Raw genomic sequence first — 22,405 nt, 5'->3', positions numbered from 1 at the left:
AGCAGAGAGTGGGTTACAACAGCGCATGACGGTACTCTTCACTCTGCCTCCCGTTGTAAAACACTCAGCCCGACCTCCAACTCCGGTTCACGACCGTCCGGACCTCCTACTCTTGAGTCAGAACAAGTTCATAGGGATGAGACTTCGGGTCAGACCTAGAGCAGACGGAGCTGGAGAGGAAGGCGCCTAGGTCGTCTGGAACGTCTCGACACGGGGAGAGAGCTGGAGGCGAGATAGCGGCGTGACTGAGCAAGGTAGCAACGTAAGAGACAAGAGCCACACTACCCTCGAGCAAGGGTACGACTCAGGAGAAGCAGGAAACCCGAGCGATGGATTTCTCGTGAAAATATTGGGAGGGAAAGGTAGATGGTACAAAAGGTTGACGTCGAGAGGAGGGCAACGCCGTATTTAAGGGCGGCGTCAATTAGCACGGGCAGGGGTGCACGTGCAAAGCGGCGTGGGCGCCATGCCCGATTGGAACGTGCCGCCAAACCAGGAGCGGAAGCAGCGACTTCTCGTTTACTAATTTATAAACTAAGACTTAGTCCGTTATTTTATTATTATTATTATAAATTATAATAAATAAATAAAGGCTATACTAAATAAGTAGTTCTTAAATATTTAATAATAATTTTATATTTATTATATTAAGTTTAATATTATACTTAAGGCTAAGTAAAAATAAGTTAAGGACCGTAGTTATAATAATGATAATAATAGGTTTAATAACGAGGAATATTAGTTATTAATATAAATAATAACTATACTAAGTAATAAAAATAAGGCTTATATTAATATATTTATTAATAAGCCCCCCCTTTATATATATTATAAGGTCTTTATAATATAAAAACTTATTATTTTTATTAAAACTAAGTATATTTTTAAAAAAGCTTAGACTAAGCTTTATAAAAAGTTTAATAATTAATACCTAATCTTTTAGTACTTTTACGTAATATACTTATTTTTAAGAGTATAATAAGCCCGTTATTTTATTTAAAAATATTAGAACTTTAGTATTTATATTATTTTTAATACTAAGTTAAATAATAATAATATTAAAAGTTATTTTTTAAATAGTCTTAGTTATTTATATTAACTTATTAACGTTATATAAAATATAATTAATAATTAAGAGCTACGCTTTTACTAAGCTTATACAAAAAACGAGGTATTTATAAATTAAGAATATATAAGTACTTATTTTAAATACCTAAGTAAATTTTAAATAATACTTTTTTTAAAATATCTTATTTTAATTAAAATATAAGGCCGGTTTATAAAAAAAGTAATATTATTTAATAAGAAGCTATTTTAAAACTCTTTAGATTTTATAATCTAAATTATATTGTTTTAATTAAGCTAAGTATTTTATATTATTATAAGATCTATTTTAAAATATTAAATTTAGCTATTTTTAATAAATAAGAAGTATACCCTCGGTAGCGTTTTTAAAAAACGTCTTTTTTAAATTTATATTACTAAATCCTTAACCTTAAGATTACTTTATCTTTTTATAATAAGCTAAAGAGTATAGTATAGCTTATTTTATTATAACTAGCCTTATTTAAAAAAGGCTAATTAGCTAGTTAAGTTTATATTATTTATAATAATTAAAGTATAAGTAATAAAAAGTAAAGCTATTTACTTAGGAATAAAAATAAGTCGATATTAGTTAGGTTTATAAAAAAAATAAGTGAGCTAAATTGAAATTAAATATTAAGCTTATCTTAGTAATAAATAAAGAGCTAGTTTAATATTCTTAATAAGGGAGGGATAATAGGGAATTATATAAATAAACGGTTAATATAGCTTAGTATTTAAAAAAATGGAGTTAATAAAAAGTAGTTTATAATAATAATAAATTATTATAATTATATTAAAAGAGGTAGTTAGGTAGACGTTATTATAATTTACTTTTTATATATTTTAAGTATATAATAAGAAAAAGCCTTATTTATTTAAAATTTATAAAAGCTTATATTATTAACTAATTTAAGATTTATAAATTTTAAATAAGTAATATAGTAATTCTAAACGAGTACGTAAGTTATAATATTATTCTTATTTTTAAAAATTTTAAATTAGAACTTAGGTTAGAGAGGATAATAAAAATAGTTATATTAATATAGTTACTCTTATTACTTTTATAGGGAGGTATTATTTTTTAAACTAATTAAAAAGTAAAATAATAATATTAATATAAGAGCGATATTAGTATATTAATTTATAATATTAGTATATTAATTCTTAATAATAATTAGTTAGATAATAATAAGAGGCCGTAATTAATTAATAATCGTTTTTATAAAAGGGGAAGCTTTTTAATAAAAGTATTATTTTAAAATTAGTTTTAAAAAACGTTTTTAATTCTAATTATAAAAACTATTATAACTAAATACTATAAGTTAAATTTCGAGGCTTAATAATATAACTTAAATATAAGAAAAATAAAAAAATAAAGGCTTAGGATACTTTATAAGTATTTGATAAAATCTAATTATATTAATAATTTTTTTTAAACTAATTAAAAAGTGAAATAGCGATGCTAATATAAGAGCGACGCTAATATATTAATTTATAATACTAGTATATTAATTCCTCTTAATATATTAATATAAATAATAAGATAATAATTACGTTTTTTATAATAATTTAAATAAAATATTATTTATTAAGTTATTATATATATAGGGATCGTTAATTTTATAAAACTAAGTAATATTAATATAGCTTTAATTTAAAATAAAAAATAATAATATATTATTATTATTAGAGCGTTAGTATTTTATAGAATAGTTTTAATTATTTAAGTTATTAAATTAAGCTTAGTAATATAAGCTCGGTACGTAAGCTATTAAAAAATCTATTTTATAGTATATAAACTAATATAACTTTAAAATAAAAGAGGATATAAAACGTATTAAATTAATAATAGTTTCGTAATAAAGCTCTCTCAAAATATAATTATATAAAGTTTTTTAAAAAAAAGATAAGTATTTTAAAGAAAAGTAATAAAACCTAAGTATATTAATAATAAATTTTTAGACTTATTAGAAATAAAAAATATTATATATCCCTAAAAGCTATATATCCGTATTAATTCGTTATACGTCCCTATTAATTCTTATTATAAATATAAAGAAATATATAAAGAGTCTCCTAATATTCAATAAAAAGAAGTATATAATATAAAATTTAGCTACTTATATAAGCTAATATTAAGAGGTTTTATATATATTAAAATAGGAATAACTCGCTTTTTAAATAAGTAATAAAACGTTAGGAGTTATTTTAATTAGTAATTAAGTATAAAGCGTAATATACTTAGCTTTTTTTAATACATAATATACAATACGGCCTTAACGGATTACTTTATTAAAAAAATAATTTCTCTTATTATTAATATTTTAAAAAACCTATAAAACATTCTTATTTATAATTTAATAAAATATTATAAATATTAATTTATATTTTATATTAATATTATAAAAGAAATATTTCAAATTACTTAAATAAAAATAAAGTTAAGGAAGAAATAAATATAAAATATTTTAAAAGCTTTTATTTTACTAGCTTATTTCCTATTCTTATTTTCGTTAATTAAGCGCTATTTTTACTTTTATTACTCTATTTAAGTAATCTTATTGTATAATAAACTTACGCTCTTTATAGGCTTAGTTTATTAAAAACTCGTACTCTTTACGTTCTTATTTAAATTTAAACTCCTATTCTTTTTATTTTTTATCTTTTTAAATCTTATTAACCCTTATTTATTATTTTTTAAATATAAAATAATTTACGCTTATTTACGTTTATAATTAAATAGCTTATTTTTATAAATTACTATAAAGTACTAAGGAACTCGGGGGGTTTCGACTTCTATTTAATAAAAAAAGTACTTTAAAAAATAAAATACTTACTCCGCGTTAAGACTAAGTATTATTAAGATTATTATAATTATTAAAACTAAAATTACTAAAGTTCTCGCCTTAAGAACTACTCTATTAATTAATAACTAAATCCTTACGAGTTCTTTGTTAAGTATAAAATAATTCTCTAATATTAATTTATAAACTCTTAGCCTAATCTCTTACCTTTCTTTCTAATTTAATAATTAATAAGTATTTATTAAAGCGCATTTTAAATATATTTTAATATTATATTAAATATTACAAACGGCTTATAATATTAGTATTTTAATATAAAGTTATAATATACTTATAACGCGTTATAAAATCCCGTAATATTAAATTCTAATCTTAGTTATGAGTACTATTAAAGTTAGCTAATACTTATAATAGCTAATTATTAATACGTACTTATTAATTATAATAAATAGAGGGAGATACCGGCTAGTCTAAATATATAAAACTAAGTAAAAAATCTTAACTATATTTATATTATTAAGTATTAGAAGCTAGTCTTTTAAAGAAACCTTAATTATCTTATTATAGAACCCGGTTATAATATATAGTTCTCGTTTATACTTTACTTAGTTAGTATATTATAGAAAGTTTTTTATAAAATAATAAGTTATTATTAATTAGGTAAGGCATTAATAAGAAATATTTTAGAAATATTTTAGAAACGTTTTCCCCTTTTAAAATATTTCTAAAATGTTTTTACTATAAACTATATATAGTAAGATATAATACTTACGATAAATTATATTATATAGCTCGTTATAGTTAAGTACTATTTAATATTTTAGAAGAAATATTAATATATTATAAGTAAAAATCTATACTACGAAAATAATTTTTGCCTAAGAGTTCTTTAATACCTCTTTTAAAATATACGTAATATAGGTATATATAGTTTTAAACCTACGTAAGCTATATTTATTAAGGGTTAAACTTTTTAATAAGGTATTTACCTAAGCCCTTAATTACTATATTTACTTAATTTAAGGTAACTTTAAGAAGGCTAGTTCTATAAACGTATTTTTATTAAACCTAAACTTAATACTTTTGCTCTAAGATATTAAACATAGCTTAAAATATATAGTAATATATATTTATAGTTTCGGTATTTATATAGACCCGTATAAGAGGTAGAGCTTTATAAGTAATATATTAGTAATTTTAGAATAAAAGTTAAGAAACATTTCAAAAACATTTCTAATATTATAATATACCTTTTTCACTATTCTAATTATACTAGCCCTAAATAATTTCTTATTAACCTATACTTTTTATATATTTATAGTTTATATTAACTATAAACGACTTTATATCGTCGAACTTCTATTATTCCGCTTACTCTTAAAAAAAGTAAATAACTATATAGTTAGTATTAAATTAGTACGTATACTAAATATACTATATACTTATGATAATATTCAAATAGCTAATGTTTTATATTTATAAAAAAACTTATATATATTCGCTTATTTACTTCTCTTTGCTACTATAATATAAGAGCTAAGGTCTAACTTCCCCTAAGAAATTAAAAAATCTATTATTTATAAATAATATATCGTAAAAAGTCTATTTTTATAAAGCTTTAATAAATATTTATAATTATTCGCCCCTTATTCTTAACTAGGAATTCTTAGAGTTAAGGAGATTAAAAAAAAGCGTTTAGACTTATACTTAGTTTATTAATCCTTTAAAAAACTTAAAAAATATTTTAAATAATAGCTTTTAAAGTTTTATTTAGTAATAATAAAGAATAGTTATATTTATTATAAAACGTTAAGATAATAAATAGTATTATCTTAATATCCTTTAAAATAAAGTATCGATATTTAACGGAACACTTTATTATTTTAAGTTTAAGTAGTAATTTAAAATAAGTTTTATTTAGTTAATAATAACTTAGCCTTATCCCTTAATAAAATATTTAATAAGCTTATTATAAGTAGGACGTTTTTAATAATTCGATATAAATATATAGCATTCTTAACACCTTTCCTTTATAAATTACGTATCCATTTTATCTATAGCTACTTTAATATATTATATATAATATTTCTAATCTAATAAAATTAAATAAAAGTAATAATTTATAAGTCTTTATAAAAGATACGAATTTCGGTATACTAAGATCTATTACTAAAGATTAATAAGCTCTTATTAAGTCTTTTATAAGTTATTTATATTATCTTATTAAGTAATTTTATATATATACTATATTATATCTTCCTTAGTTTAAAGAAGTATATTAAATTCTGTTCTTAATATATAACGCCTTTTTTAAAGCTAGCGTATATAGCATAAATAGTACTTTATTTAAAAAGAAAACGATTAAAAATGTTCTTAAAACGTTTCTAAAACGTTTCTAAAATGTTTTTTAAATAACCGGACTTACCTAATAATCTTTTTTATGATATTAAATATCTTAACTCTATTTCGTAATATATTATACTTCTTAACGAGGTCTTTTAAAATAATTATATAATAAAAGTCGTTATAGGGTATATATAAACAGGCATTACTACTTTAATAAGTATAATAGTATTATATTATAAGTATATTTCTTAAAATAATACTAATTATTAAAAAACTAATAATACTTCGTTAGGTATTATATTAAATTTACTATTCTTTAATAATTCCTAATATTAAAAAATAAAAAGTTAAATATACTATATCCTATAGCCGCTCAATTTCTTTTATAAATAAAGCTTTAGTTAAGATAATAAGCGCAACTTTATTATTAATAGTTAAAAGAAACTTAGGTATACCGGCTATATATTAAAGCTATTATATCATAATAATACCTCGGTTATTTTAAGTTTTAGTATGGATATTTAAATTATTAAAAATAATAATATAATTATCGGAATTATTATCTATAACCTAAGTATTATACTAATATTTAGTATAAAAGTATAATTTATATAATACTTACTTATTTAATCGACTCTTTATAAATAGGAGCTCGATATTTATAGAGATTAGGATATAAAATAAATACGTTATCGTAATCTAAATTTTCTTAGACATTTTATAAGAAATTAAATTCGCTTTACTAAAATAAAAGTATTAAAATAATATTATTATTATATATAATAAATAAGTCTTATAGGAATAATTCTATAGAATCGGTTATAATAAGCAAATTTTAATATAATTAAGAAGAGATATAATTAAAAAATATTTTTAAAATAATTTAGTAAAGCGTAAAATAGTATATTCCCTTATTATATAAAACTCGTAATATTTAAACTAGTAATAAAGCGATTATATAGTGAAATATTTCTAGCCCCTAATTAGCTAGAAATTTACCTAGGGATTTACTAATAACTAAGTACCTACTATTATATACGGGACTCTTACCTTAACTAGGGGGGGTTATTATTAGTTTATCGAATCACTCCTTCTACTAAGGCTGAGGCTGGAATGCTTAGACTTAATTCCGTCTCCCCCGTGCCTTTTGATTGGTCTCCAGAGACTTCCAAGCATTCAAGCCACAGATGTCTCGTTTCTCCAAGTTGCTGAAGTGCCAAACTGTTGAGGTCAGTAATAGTGGCAAGGTGTGCTTTGGTAGCTCCACCTCTAATCCCAGTTTATCAGGCCGGACCAGTCCAAAAACGTCACCGGGCCCAGTTTATCAAAAATCAGACTGTCTGTCACTCTCTTATTAAAAACTTGCGGTCAGGACTCAGGAGGCAGCGGTGTGTTCTTGATCACTTCAACTTTCAACCTCAAGCTCACTCACCCCTTTGCCTCATAATTCGCTCTCGCCATCTCATCTATCACCTCCTGAATTACTCGCGCGTACCCATTATCTACTTTTAATCCTAAGATGCCTCACAGCACGGAGAGCCTCAAGCTCACCAGCAACAACCTGTCCTCAATCTCCTCTCAGGAAGGCAAGCAGACCGTAAAGGTCCCCACGTACGACCGCACCGTCGTCAAGGAGGGCATCGTCCACGTCGGAGTCGGCGGCTTCCACAGAGCTCACTTGGCTGTCTACATCGACCGCCTCCTCCAGAAGCACGATGAGCGCGACTGGGCCATCTGCGGCGTCGGCCTCCGGCCCAACGACGCCGCCATGCGCGACGTCCTGAGCGCCCAGGACCACCTCTACACACTCATCGAGCGCTCCGCAAAGGGCAGCAACGCCAGCGTCATTGGCAGCATCAACTCGTTCCTCTTCGCGCCCGACGACCGCGAGGCCGTTATCGCCAAGATGGCTCACCCGGACACCAAGATTGTGTCCCTGACCATCACTGAGAGCGGCTACTACTACAACGAGAACACGCACCAGCTGCAATCGGAGCACCCCGACATCCAGCACGACCTGGCCAACGAGGACCAGCCCATCAGCATCTTTGGCTTCCTCTACGCCGCGCTGGCTAGGCGTCACGCCAACGGCCAGAAGCCCTTCACCGTCCTCTCCTGCGACAACATGCAGAAGAACGGCTCTATCACCCGCTCCATGCTCGAGTCCTTCGCCCGCCTCAAGAACCCAGAGATCGCCGCGTGGATCGCCGAGAAGGGCGGCTTCCCTAACGCCATGGTCGACCGCATCACCCCCAGTACCTCCCAGAACGACATCAAGTCGCTCGCAGAGGTCTTTGGCATCGAGGACGGCTGGCCCGTCGTCACCGAGCCCTTTATGCAGTGGGTCGTCGAGGACAAGTTCTGCGACGGCCGCCCGCCCTTTGAGAAGGTCGGCGTCCAGATCGTCGAGGGCGTCCACGAGGTCGAGCAGTTCGAGAAGCACAAGCTCCGCCTCCTCAACGCCTCGCACTCCGCCATGGCCTACCCCGGCCAGCTCGCCGGCTTCAAGTACGTCCACGAGGTCATGGAGCACCCCATCTACCGCAAGTTCGTCTGGCAGATGATGCAGGAGGAGGTCAAGCCCCTGCTTCCCGAGATCCCCGGCGTCGACATTGACGAGTACTGCAACACCCTCATGGAGCGCTTCTCCAACCCCACCATCATGGATCAGATCCCCCGCGTCGCCCTCGGCGCCTCGGGCAAGATCCCACAGTTCATCATGCCCTCCATTGCCGAGCAGATCTGGACCACGGGCCCCTTCCGCCGCCTGTGCTTCGTCGCCGGCGCCTGGTTCCGCTACATCAACGGTGTCGACGACGAGGGCAAGACCTTCACTGTCGACGACCCGATGCGCGAGGAGCTCCAGGCCTTGGCAAAGGCCGGCGGCAACGACCCGCGCCAGCTCCTCAGCGTCAAGATTCTCTTCGGTGACGACTTGCGCGGCGACCAGCGCTTCATTGATGAGGTCACCAAGGCCATGGAGCTCATCGCCAAGGATGGCGTGATGGCCACCATTCCCAAGTATGTTGATTAAAGCGAATCAATACTGGGAAGTGTAAAAGTGTTTGTCGACTTGTGCTGGTACAAGCAGCCTTTTATGTTATAATGAGTAAAGCAGGGATAAAAATGGGTACTTGAAGCGGTCATGAGAATTTATAGATATAGATATAGATATTTATAGAGACATTTTGTGTTTTGATTCTGTACAAAACGAGGCCATCCCGTGCGTTTGATGTCAGTTGCAAAAGAATTTGACTCTGACACGAATACGAAAGGTGGAGGTGCAGTGCGCAAACGACCAGGAGAGGGATCTAATGCTTTTCAATTGCCAACATGTCTCCCACTGTTAGTATCCCTATTATAGGGTAGTTAGTTCGAACCGTAGTTAACGAAGAGATTAATTAAACTATCTAAATATCTACGTAGTAAGTATAAAAAGGAGGTTCTAACTATAGGTTAGGCTAGCTATAATAATCATAAATAGGGCCCCTAATTAGCCCCTATATAGTCGGCTATATACTACGGTCGAATTAAACTTCTAATTTAATACTAACTTTCTTTTTTTTTTATTAATTTAATTACTACGGTTAGAGGTATAATTCGACCTCGGGCCCGTTTACTAAGTCGTCTCCTTTTCTCCCTTTTTTTTACTCTTTTTATATAACCTATTCCTCTATTTATATAATAACTTTTTTATTACTTACGAATTACTTTAATCCCTTATTTAGTACTACTTTTATAAAAACGTTTATAAAGTTATTTTTATTATTAATCTAACGGATCTCGAATATTTCGCGCCTTTTATACGATTACCTAAGGGTTATAATATCGATTATAAGCCTCTTTTCTTTTATTATTCCTAATTTAATAAGGTATTTATATAGCGAATAGGAATCGGTATAAATAACCGTTAGAATAAATAAAAGGCTAATTCGATTAGTAATCTTTTTTAGTATTATTAAAATTACGTAAGAGAAGTTAATACTATTAACTATATTATAAACCTCCGACGCTAATATACTTCTCGTTACTTATTTATTTTTAGTTAATAAGTAGTAGATTATATTATTATATATAGTGAATTTGCTCTCGCTTATACCCTCGTTAACTAGGATAATAATATACCCTAATTACGAAGTAAGGTTATTATTATTCATAAATAACTTATTAATAAAGACGTAAAGCTTATTAGTTATAAGGTCGATTAGGTAATAAACGAGACCTCGATCGAGATTCGTTTATTACTACTTAAGCCGCTTATTAAGTACTTCGACGTCTCGTTTAGTTAGATCTATAGCTTATACTACTTTAATATAATTAAAAGTTACTTTAAACTAATAAATACTTATAATATATACCCCTCGCGCGAGCTTAGCCTTATACCGCTTCTTAATATTAGTTATATTTAGATTAATAAGGTTAATTTTCTTATTCTACCCTTTTTATTAAAAAACGACGGTTTCCCCTTCGATTATAAAAATCCCGCCGTTAAATACTAGGGGGGTATTTATTATAAGGACCTCTTTTAGTTTCGCTACGAAGCCCGCTTTTTAAAGCTCCTTATCCTCTTTTTTTATAAAATTAATATTAAATAGGCTTAATATATTATTAGTCTATATTCTAACGATTCTAAATTAATCGCTTTCGTACTCCGTAATTAGTAAGTATAAGTTATATATAAAAGTAACTATTAATAATTAATTAATATAAAAATTATAGTAAGTAGCTTATTAATAAGTACCCGATTCTACGAGCCTATATAATAGCTTAAGTACTTTAATAATCGTATTTTCTAAGTACTTATTAGCTATTTCTTTTAGTAAATAGGCTAGGATTTTCCTTATAAGCCTTATAGCTAATTAGGTATAGGCCTAGGTAATATTACGGCTCTAAATCTTATATCCCTTTTTCCGTAGCGATATTATTAATATTATTATTAATCGTTAGCTATAGCGCTATATAATAAGCGATTATATAAGTAGCGTCGCTTTTTTAACGTCGCCGTACCCCTAAATTACGTATTTAGACTTCTCGTACGGCTAGGGTATTCCTTTCTTTTTAATCTTATAAACTATTCGTAATTTAAATATATAAAGGTTTATATATTTTTCTAAGTTATATAGGATAAATCGATAGACCCCTCGATTATAAAAAGTATTTATTTTAATAAGATCTAATCCCTTATATAGCTTTTTAATAGTTATAATTACGCCTTCTTTACGTAGTTTAATTACTAGCTCGAAATCGGCTTTCTTTTTTATTATATAAAAGGTATTAATTACCTCGTTACTAGTAATAAATTGCCGCGTTAGGGCTTACCGTCGTGGTCTTTTATAATATCTCGCTAGTAGTATTAGTACCTTTTTAATAATTTCTTCTTTTTCGTCGTTTATTAGTACCATTACGACGATTTTATTAAGGATAATTTCCTATACTTCTGCCGCGGGTTATATAGTTTCCCTTAGCTCTTTTTCTTTTTATAAGTTAGAAATTACCTCGTTAAGATCTATATAATATAGTCTAACTACTATAATTAATACTTTAAGTAGCTAGTTACGATCTCTTATAACTATATAAGAGCGCTCGTTAATAAAAATTAATTTATATAGCCTAGCCTATTATTAAGTAATTTCGTACTATATTTATATATCCGAATTTAGTAGTATATTTAGATTATCCCCTATATCGGGCCTATTATACGTAGTAATTACTTTATTAACTTATTTTTTTATATTTACCTCGCGCAGTGCCCATATTACTTTTTTAATTACTTAGGCTCGTTAGCTTATACTTAGCGATAGTAATAAGGCTAAGGTCGTTTTTAAATATACTTTAAATATTAATAGCGTTAGTATAAGTCCGTTAGGCCCTATAGTGTTATTATAGTATTTAAGTGCTATCTAGAGGCATTCGTCGTTAGTAAAATCTAGATTTTCTTTTTTAATAATTCTAAACGCCCTTTTTAACTACTAGTATGCCCTTTTTACTTTTCTAATATTATAACACGTTTTAATAAGTACGACTTTTAGTTATATACCGTAGGCCGTTATATTATCTCTAAATCTTACTAACTTAAAGCTAGTACTAGCGTCGGCTTTAATACTATTTAGCGGTCCCTAGTATATATTAATCTAGCTTTTTTATAGGGCTATTTATACTATTTTTATTTATAGATCCTAAAAGAATTACCCTACTTAGAAAGATATAGCTATATCGATTATATATAGTACTAGCTAACTATTTAAATAGAAGATATTAACGACGATTTCCTAGTTAAAGTTAAGCTTATTACGTAATTTAAATTTAAATCTGCGTAGGCTCTGCGTATTTATTTAATATTAATAATATACTTTCGTTAACTACTTTAGCGCCCCTATTTGAATATTATTATTATTTAATTACTTTAAGAAGTTATATAGCCTCGTAATTAATAAGTACCCGAATCTCTAGTATAGTTTTCTAAGCTTACTTTCCGTTAGGTAATTAATCGACTTCGTATTATTAATAAGCTTTAAAAACGTATACCCCTATCGTTATTTAACTATCTTAAAATACTTATTATTAGAGATTCTATTCCTCGTATTATTAAATATAATACTTAGTTAATCTATGTTTTTTAAATATAAGAGAAATAGGGTATTAATAAGTAAAATATAAAAAGTTATCGTTCCGAAGTACGTCTTTACTTTTACTATACTTAGGGCGACGATTTCCTTACTTAGGCCGAAACTAATCCTTATAATACCCGTTATTAACGTATTAAGTATTATTAGCGCGATCTTTTATAGTACCTAGAATTACCCTTTTCTTTTAGTTAATTATTACGATACCCTAGTATCTAGGATAATCTTATAGAAATTGTTTAAGCTATACTTTTTACTTATATAAAATGCCTATACGAGCTTAGTATTCGAAGGATCTAAGTAATATAAAAAGGACCCTTTTAGCTACCCTTAGATTTACTTAGTACTATATTCCTTTTTTTTAAATATCAAGAGAAATAGCGTTTTTTCCTTAATTATTAAGAGAATGGGCTTTAGTACTATTAGATTTACCCTTTTAACTACCTCTATATCCGTCGTCTAAGGGACCTTCCCTTACTACCCGTAAATAAAAGCCTACTTATTAAAAGCTTTTATTACTTTCTATTTATTTAGTTTTATATATTTTCTAAAGGCTAACGGGGTAAAAAAAGAGTAGTTAATATTATCGATTTTATTATAATCTAATTTATTAATATAAGGGGTAAGATCTTCTTTATTTTCTAAATCTCTTATAGGGGGTATATACTTTAGGCCGCTACTTTAACTATTATTACTAAGTTCCGTACCCCCAGATCTGCCCTTATATATAATAAGGAATTAATTAAACCGACGAGGGCTAGTTTTACTATTTATTACCCTTAACTTTTTATATTATTCGTACGATTTAGTACGTTCTTTTTTAAAGTAGTTACTTAACTAATATCTATCCTTTTTATAAATATAGTATTACCTCTTTTATTACCCTGCCTATAAGTTAAATCTCTACTTATTTAATAAATCTAGGCCTCCTTACTAGTAATTACTATATCTAGCCTCTTTTTTTTTCTTATTATATATTTAATCGACCTAATATTACTAATAAGGGCCGTCGTATATTTAGAAATAGGTTTAGCGTAGTATTCTTATTTTAATATTAAAGCTAGATCTTAGCTTTAAATAGAGCGTTTTATAGTCTTTAAGTACTTAGTATAGGGTTATTTTTATTTCTAATATACGCTATACTACGGTATAAAAATATCTAACTTTTTACTTATTTATCCCCTTATTTAGCTAGGTTTTTACTAGCTTATCGATTCGATTAATAAGCTCTTTAAAGATCTTTACTCGCAATTTACCCTCTATTATCCTAGTTATAAATATAAAAAAAATCGCTTATAGCTTAGATAGGAGCTCTAGGTTCTTATCGTAGGTCTCGAAGCGGCTTCGGATTACGTTAATTATACTAAGAAAGTCGTTTTAATCGAGATTACGCACTACTTCGTAATAGTAATTAGAGGCTTTGCTTATAAGTATAATATTAATTATTAAATAGTATTAGTATTCCTTAATTCCGACTTTTTTATAATAATTATAAAATATTATTAGGGCTTTTTATAAGACCTTATACTTCCCCCTAGAGTATAATTTCTCTTTTAAAAAGATCTTTTTAAGGTTTATAAATTACTTTATATTTATTACTAGACTTTCGGTATCTATATACGATCCCTGCGTCGCTACGTATTATTAGTGATTTCGGGTCGTTTACTTCTTTTTTTATTAACTAATTAGCGCTAAATTTCGTATTAATAATAGTAACGAGTTATAGATCGAAATAGATAGAATTATTAATTATCGTACTTTCAGTACTATATTTTGCCCTAATATATCTTTTTATAATAATAGATTTTTATTAGTAATTATAGGGAGGAAATCTAGGTCGTTTACTTTTTTCCTAAATTTATAAAAACGATTATACGCTCTATTGACCTATACTTAGTTCTATAGTACGAATTCCTCTTTTATAATTATTGCTATTAGTATTTCGTATAGCTCTTATAATTATAATTACGCTAATAATACCCCTCGCTTATAAAGGAATCTATTAACTACTTTTACGATTCTTAGGCTTGCGCTCGCAAACTATTTATCTAACTAATAGCTAAGGTTATTTATAATTTTATAAAATAAGGGTTACCCCTATAGCCCCTTTTTTTTATAAACCTTAGTTAAATAGATTAATACCGCGTTAATTTACTTATTATTAAGCTAATCCGCAATTTTATATATTTACGTCCCCTAATAATCTAAGTTAATATTTACCTACTTATAAAGGATTAGGATTCTATTTAAGATCGGGTTTTGTCCTCTTCTTTTTTACTCTAACTTACTAAGGGTCGTACTCTAGCTTATACTTATATTAGTAATTATTAGCGTATTTAATTTTAATAAGAATATATCTAATCCGCGCGCTAGTTATAATAAATCCGTACTTTTATTACTTAACGAATTTATTAAGGTCTAGGAGATTCCCGCTTTTTCTCACTATTTTATTACTACTCTCGTTTTTATTATTTTTAGTAATTATTACTACCTTTTTAAATCGCTAGCTATCGTACTTACTAAGATCCTCTTTTTTATTTAATATAAAAAAGTAGGTTTTAGTAGTTCTTTTTAATAATAATAGTAATAAACGTTTATATTATTATAAGAAGATATAATAATTAGTCTTAAGATCTTTATTAGTTACTAATTTCCGCTATCCTATATACTTCTAGCTTCTTAAGCCTCGTACTCTTTATAATTTTTAAATAGCTTCCTTTTTTAACCTACTTTTTTTAGGGCAGTATTCCGTAAGAATAGTTAAAAATAGACGCTAAGTAGCTCGTAAAAGAGCTATATAAGCTATTAAGAACTATATAAGCTATTAAGAACTATATAAGCTATTAAGTATAGTTAATAAAGTTAAGCCCTCTTTTTTATAAAATCGTAGATTTTAAAGACTTATTAAAAATACTTATTTATTACTTATATATAATAGGGTTAGATACCTTAGAGGTCTTATCTTTTATAGCTTCTTAGTACCCTATTTTATATTTTTTAAATAGTCTTTTTCGTAGCTTAATTATAGTTAAGTAATTATTACTTACTAACGATCCCTTTTATTACTTAGTTAATTTTTTAAAATTAATAATCTCGCGCTAGGAGCTAGTATAAAAAAAAGCTTTTTAATAGCCCTCTAAAGGATTCTTTTCTTTTCCCCTTAGATCCTCGTTTTTTTAGCCTTTTCTTAGGTTAATAATAACTTTAATAAGAGGTCGTAGGACTACTTTAGGGTAGCTACTTTTTTTTTAAATTAATCTCTAAGATTTATAATACTCTTAACTCGATATTATTAGGACTTTTAAATCCCCTCTTCCCTCGTTAAACTATCTTCTATATTATATTTTTAAATAATACTTAGGGCGTAGTTAAGGGAGCTATAAAGAGGTTATTTAAATCGCGGGCTTAAGGTCGTATTTATAAAATCCTCGTAGTAATAGACTTTTTTATATATTATAAAGTTTTTAACTTAATAACTCCTATAGGGTTACTTTTATTATTAAGTAAGAATATTTATATTTAAAAATCCCCTTTTTTAATTACGTAGTACTCTTTTATATTATATTATTAAGCTCGTTCGTTATACTAATTAATTAGGTAAGTAGTCGTTATATAGGTATTTCTTTTTATTAATTTAACTAGTTAATTTTTAATTACGGGCCGGTTATAGAAAAATCGTTTAGTAAAAAAGCTACTTAGGGCGATAGTAAAAAGCTAGTTACTTAAGTAGTTCTATTACTTAACGTAGTTTAATATAATAAACGTCGACCTCTCGTAAGTAATAAAGGGCTACGATTACTTAATTCCGTGCGGTATTTAAAAATTACCTCTTTTTTTATTTACTTTTATAAAGTTAATTAGTACGAATCTCCTATCTTATATAGTATTAAGAGGTCGTCTTTTTTATATAGCGAGATACCTTACTAATTTATAATAATAAAATTTAATTACTAATTAGTATTAGTATCCCTATTATAGGGTAGTTAGTTCGAACCATAGTTAACGAAGAGATTAATTAAACTATTTAAATATTTACGTAGTAAGTATAAAAAGGAGGTTCTAACCGTAGGTTAGGCTAGCTATAATAATTATAAATAGGGCCCTTAATTGGCCCCTGCGCAGTCGGCTATATGCCGCGGTCGAATTAGACTTCTAATCCGATACCTACTAGCCTCAGATATTCTTAGAGCTCTTTAATACATCGAACAAACCACTTGCCTCCCTCACCTACCTGGCAGACTTTTGTTATTCCTACTAACCCCTTTTTTTGGACTCGACAAAGCAAGGCAAGGGAGTAAAAATTCCGAGAGGGAGCGGGCAACCCCTTCACTCGATATTCAGAAAAAAGAGGTCATGGAACAAGACAAAGGGAAAGCTTCTCCCTAGAACGTCAACAATATGTACTGCAGGCTGTTTTCGTTGACCTAGCTCCTTGTTGGCTCGAGCTGTGCGATGGCCTCAATCCGTCCCAAGGGCTTTCTCGACTGGCTTTAGAAATTCGAAGACGATGAGGGTGCTATCCAATAGCTACAAATAGGCCTCGGCTGCCAGTGATCTGGACTTTTTCTTTTTCTGGTCATCGACTCATCAACACCCAGAAAGTCCATCAAGTCCGCCTTTGCCTAAAGACCTATTCATATCACAGCTTCGGCACAGCTTTCAGAGTCGTCCGTCTGCGATTGAAGCAACTTGCAAGGTCTTTTTCCACGATCCTCGCCAGTAAGTCACTGAATTCTTCCATGGTGCCACTCATGTTCAGCCTCCATCACAAGTTGCTAAGTACTAACGAATTGCAGTCTTCAGATGACCGATCAACTTCCCATCATGGAAATCAAGTGGAATCTCACTGTGGGCGAGAGAGTGAGTTACTACTTACATCCGATTCTACCTTTACTCTGCTGACCTGAGGAATCTGGAAAGTATGTGAGACTCGACGCCGCCGGTGCCAGCTTGAGTATCTTGGAAGAGGCGCAGAAGACCGTGACCCCCGAGAAAGTCGAGCAGGTCGCCGACGAACTCACCACGGAGGAGCAAAAGGAAAAGGTATTTGAGGGCATCCATTGTATAGCAGCTACCGATACCGATACCTATTCGTTTGTCTTTGAGACCTTGGTCGACATGTACCTGATGTCTTACAAGCTCAATGAGGACCAGAAAAAGGCGATTGAAAGTCTGGTTAGCGAGGTTAAGGAGTTGCGTGGGCTGATAGAGAGGCAGCGCATCAGGTTATGCCGCGCGGAGCGATTGGCCATGCTAAGAAGTAAAGGGGAGGATCCTTATGGGTGTTAGAGGTCACTGTTTTCTCTACCTTGGGGTACATGTACTTTTCAAGTGGAGAGTTGAAGTCATGATTCACCTCGGTACGTACCTGTGGTAATAATTGACACAATGCCCCATCCCGAGATCCAAGGCTGGTTCGACTCGTATCAACAAACGTACTTCCAAAACATTCCCCGAAATCGAAATCGAAAACTACATCTGAGTGACAAGTCTACAATCCCTGTCCTTAGGTACGCCGGCACCTTACTGTAACGCAAGTTTAGGTCCCCGGACCATAGTCCCGCACCCGGCATTTTCACATCTGAGTTGCCTCGCTTGATTACCAGTCGTTCGTTCCTCGCGAGTTTTAGCTACGCCATGGCTGCTCCTACGGCGGCGTTCCTCGCAAGTACCGATCTGTCGTCCAGCTTCCCTCTCTGACCACAGTTGCGCGTGGGTCACGATCATGAAGCTTGCTCCTTACGCTTTACCAAAATTTCAAAGGTGCCTTTATCGTTGTTGCTGACTATCATCCGGCGGTCAAATATCTTAGGTACGCAAGAGTCACCAAGAAAACAAAACACCAGATTGGAAGATAGCCGACGACCCACCTGATAACCAACGAAGATAGCGTTAACGAATAGGGTGAGAAGCAAACAACCCACAAAAGTCCGCGCCGCCGCTTGATTTTGCTTTGTGAAACCAAGTAATGCCAAGACCTGTCTTTGGGAAATTCTCCATGGATCATAGACCTTTGAGCATCGTTTACCACATATACTGATCTGCGAGAGGCGAATAAGAAGCTTCCACCATATCCTGGCAAGGTGGTGTACAGGCTTAGCACCGCTCCTCGTTGATGCTCAAGACTATGTTCAGATATCTCCACCCGACTTTCCGGCTTTCTATCCGCCATCAAAGTAGTAGCTACTAGCCCAAGGAAATATGCTTTCCCATGAAGTGCTCTAAATGCTATAAATTGAGTGCTGGCCTTGAGCTCGATGTTGTTTTCTATCTGCTCGTCGACTTGTCAACCTTTTGGCACACCATTCCACTTGCGCTCGAATCCCCTTAGACAACATCTTCAGAGCCCTTCTATCCAGCCTTTTCTAGAAAAGGTTTTGACCGTTCCGAACTAGAGAGTCTTCAGTCTTGCCGTTGTCCTTCAACTTCCAAACACCTAATCGACCATCCATCTCCAAAGCTGACGTTCCACGTCTCTACCATAGTGGCGTCGAACACCTCTGGGCATGGAATGGCCTTAAGTAGTCTTCATTGGCTCGCACACCTTCCATCAGTTCGTGCAACCTCGATTGATGATTTTACAGCCAGCTGGGTTTGACTTACGGAGTGCCACCCGAGAAAGTATCATCAAGTCGCGCCAGGAATACCGCGTACGTGCAGACGCTGCTTTGACATTGGAGTGTCTTGCAGGTGTATTAGACCTTGACTAATGATCACAAAGTCATCTATCTTCACGATGAAACCGCCACATCTAGCCGACATAGGATGCCTATCCTCGAAGCCGAGAGTAAGTGCGCAGTCTTAGGGAAAATGTCCTTGGAGCAAACATGACCTGAACTAACAAAACCCACCGAGTTTGATGTTTTCAACTTGCTCCGATCGTTTGGCTGGAATGAATCAATTGTTGAAAGCTACAAAGGGTGGCGTCATCCACATGAAGCGATCATCGCGAGTAACACATAGTTGAGCTAGAAAAGTGTGGAGGTGATCACGGATATCGTCGGTTATTGCACATTGAGGAATACTGTGGGCGCACATTGCCACTGTTGTGGCGCTCAATCCCTTCCTATGTTTAGCATTATCCACATGTTCGAGCTCGTACGGCAGCTGGACCACGACTTTCACAACGAGCTACAAGAGACTCGCGCGTTGCTTAAGACCGAGGTGACCGGCGCTGAGTTCATGGACCAGGAAGATAGTGATTAAGGGAATGGCCATTGCCTTGTTGTTCCTCGCTGATGCGGCTTTCAGGTCTTGCATACCGGTTGACTCTAGGCACTCAGACGAAGTACACATTTGGTTTTGCAGTCGGATTAGGAATGATGATTGATGAGTGAGCATCATTATCGATAGCACCACAACCGGGGAATGTATTCTATTGTTCCTTATTGAGCCAGTAACACCAATCAGTCCTACCACCGCAAATCATGTTCGACCTCATACCTCGCAACTCCTCGTAACTTGGTGCAATTAGAACCTGCAGTGGAACCTCATATCACGTTTAGGAAGGGAGTTCGGGAGGCGGGGACAGCCCGGAGTACCTAGCCTTCTCGGATGTGGCAGCTCCACAGCCGCCGAACCATGTGGGCACTGGTCGTTCCTTCCCGGCCGAAATTCAACTTCACCTGCTTCTGCCCACCTACCATGTCCATCTCTCCAGCTGGGTATTTGCCTGGGTATCTCTCATTGTGTGATCCCGTCACCTGATTCGATACGTACTTGGTCCAGAAAATTCAGTGAGTCTCGAAATTGTATTTTCTCGAGCCTAGAGCCAATAATGCCCTCTTTTCGCCCCACCCACCGCGATCACTTTGTTGATGTCCCAGCGTCAGTTGAACTGCCCTTTTGATGTTCCATTCAGAAAAAACAGCATCAAGTCAGCAGAATGGTTGGCCACATGGCCTTGTACGTGTGATTTCACAAAGCAGCCTTTGTGCCTGTTTCCTCATATCCCTTCAAATATCTCCCTGCTGCAAACACAACAGATAAGCCTCGACGCAATGTTCCACATCAGAATGGCCACCGCCTTTGAAGCTCCTCAACCACCTCTCAGACGCATTCTGTCATTGTCCAAAGGGACACAGTCAAGGCCGTCAGGGTCCACCGGCTGAGTAGCTTGATGCAGACCGCTGACGCACCAATTCAAACTCATCGTCACTTTGAGCAGGTCCAACTCGAATCCCGTCACAATCTCTTTGAGATGTAAGTCTTCCATAAGTGACAAGTCAACAGAAACCTAAGTTTTGTTAGCAAAAATACTTGTGGGCTGTTATGGAGGTGCTCAAACCAGGTCCGAAATCTGCACACCTTGCTGAGCAGCCTGCCTATTGTTGGCGTTAACGGCATCTCTCATGCGACCGAGTAGTTGTTCAGCTTCATCTTCCACCTTCTTAAAGGTTTCTTGTTCCTGATCGCTCGTGGTCGACTTGGTTTCGATGGCTGAGCGGACGCTCTCGAGCCTTTCGGAGATTGTACTGAACTGAGATTGAATGGCAAAGGTCACCTGCATGCGGTCCCAGATCTTTTCCATCTCCTGCGGCGGTAACAGTCAGCTTTCCAAGATTCATGACCTGAGATGTGTGCTGCGAGGGCCAACTATACCGCTTCTCCTCCCATGATGACCGTCATCTTTCTGCCATTCTCGTCGGTGGCCACTTGTTTCTTGGGCATGTCCTGTTTGCCGCCCTGATTACCCAACTGCTCAGCGGTCTCTTGGTGGATCTTTCTGGCCTTCGTCCCCTTTCTCTGCTTCTTTCTAGATACGTTCTTCTTTTTGGCCATTGTGAGGGGATTTGGCTGGTCGATATGGGGGCAGATTCGTGTGGTTGGTGAAGGCTACTATCTGTATGGAGAGTACTGGGGATGAAGATTGGCCTGTGTTGAAGATAAATGTGGAGGGTACCGTTTGACAGTATTTGGACAGGTTGGGAATGCGGAGGGTAAAGAGGGTAAGCTAAAGTGTTGGTTCAGAAAGGTTGCGGGTGGAGGCAGATTCTGTGCAAACGGCCACGCGCCCACGTCGCGCGACGTGTCGTGCCTGTCAGGCACCAACCACAACGTTTGAGTCTTCAAACTCAGATGGGAACCGACTGAGGAGACCGTCGACATGACCATTTCTGAACATGGCTCAGAGAGGTATTGTACACGTAATAGTTGGTAATGTAATTCTTGGCAAGCTGGAGGACTTCCTCATGTGGAAGCTACAAATCTCACTTATCTCCGCTCACCAGAACAAGCGCACCACGCCGAATGCCAAACAGCCAGGCAACTTCTACACGAGAAACTTTGACTCTTGGATGATTCCAGTAGGCTGCTGATACCTTAGTTGGGTTATACGCTGGACTACCTTTGGTTAAGGACGTGCCCCTGCTTCCCACCACACTTGCGCCAATCTGGTGTCGGACCCCGGTCCGGCCCGCTGGAAGTGTCTTCCGGTGGTCCCCATTGGCCTGCAAGCCCGCTGCACTGCCTCCTCACCATCCCTCTCTGCCAACCACATTCGTCCGGTGACATTCCCAGACCTGTGGCGTTTTTGACCGTTGATTG

General features: G+C 33.4%; 3 protein-coding genes across 3 annotated transcripts; 2 read left to right on the top strand and 1 right to left on the bottom strand.

The window, feature by feature from the left end:
- Nucleotides 1–7,755: 7,755 nt before the first annotated feature.
- On the top strand, nt 7,756–9,270 carry CLUP02_02883 (mannitol dehydrogenase domain-containing protein; the record flags this gene model as incomplete). The annotated part of the gene is made up of 1 exon (XM_049281911.1): nt 7,756–9,270. The coding sequence occupies one exon, from the start codon at nt 7,756–7,758 to the stop codon at nt 9,268–9,270; it is 1,515 nt and encodes a 504-aa protein (XP_049139054.1).
- An 8,392-nt stretch (nt 9,271–17,662) lies between these two features.
- CLUP02_02882 (uncharacterized protein) lies at nt 17,663–18,148 on the top strand (the record flags this gene model as incomplete). Its single annotated transcript, XM_049281910.1, has 2 exons — nt 17,663–17,719; nt 17,780–18,148. 2 exons carry the CDS (start codon nt 17,663–17,665, stop codon nt 18,146–18,148), a joined length of 426 nt encoding a protein of 141 aa, XP_049139053.1.
- Nucleotides 18,149–20,897: 2,749 nt separating this feature from the next.
- Nucleotides 20,898–21,640, bottom strand: CLUP02_02881 (uncharacterized protein; the record flags this gene model as incomplete). The annotated part of the gene is made up of 3 exons (XM_049281909.1): nt 20,898–21,095; nt 21,147–21,392; nt 21,461–21,640. The coding sequence occupies 3 exons, from the start codon at nt 21,638–21,640 to the stop codon at nt 20,898–20,900; spliced, it is 624 nt and encodes a 207-aa protein (XP_049139052.1).
- Nucleotides 21,641–22,405: the final 765 nt, after the last annotated feature.

The sequence above is a fragment of the Colletotrichum lupini genome, chromosome 2 (assembly GCF_023278565.1).
Source record: "Colletotrichum lupini chromosome 2, complete sequence".
Lineage (NCBI taxonomy): Eukaryota > Fungi > Ascomycota > Sordariomycetes > Glomerellales > Glomerellaceae > Colletotrichum > Colletotrichum lupini.
Note: the sequence above shows the minus strand (reverse complement) of the source record. Positions and strands in the feature narration are given on the sequence as shown.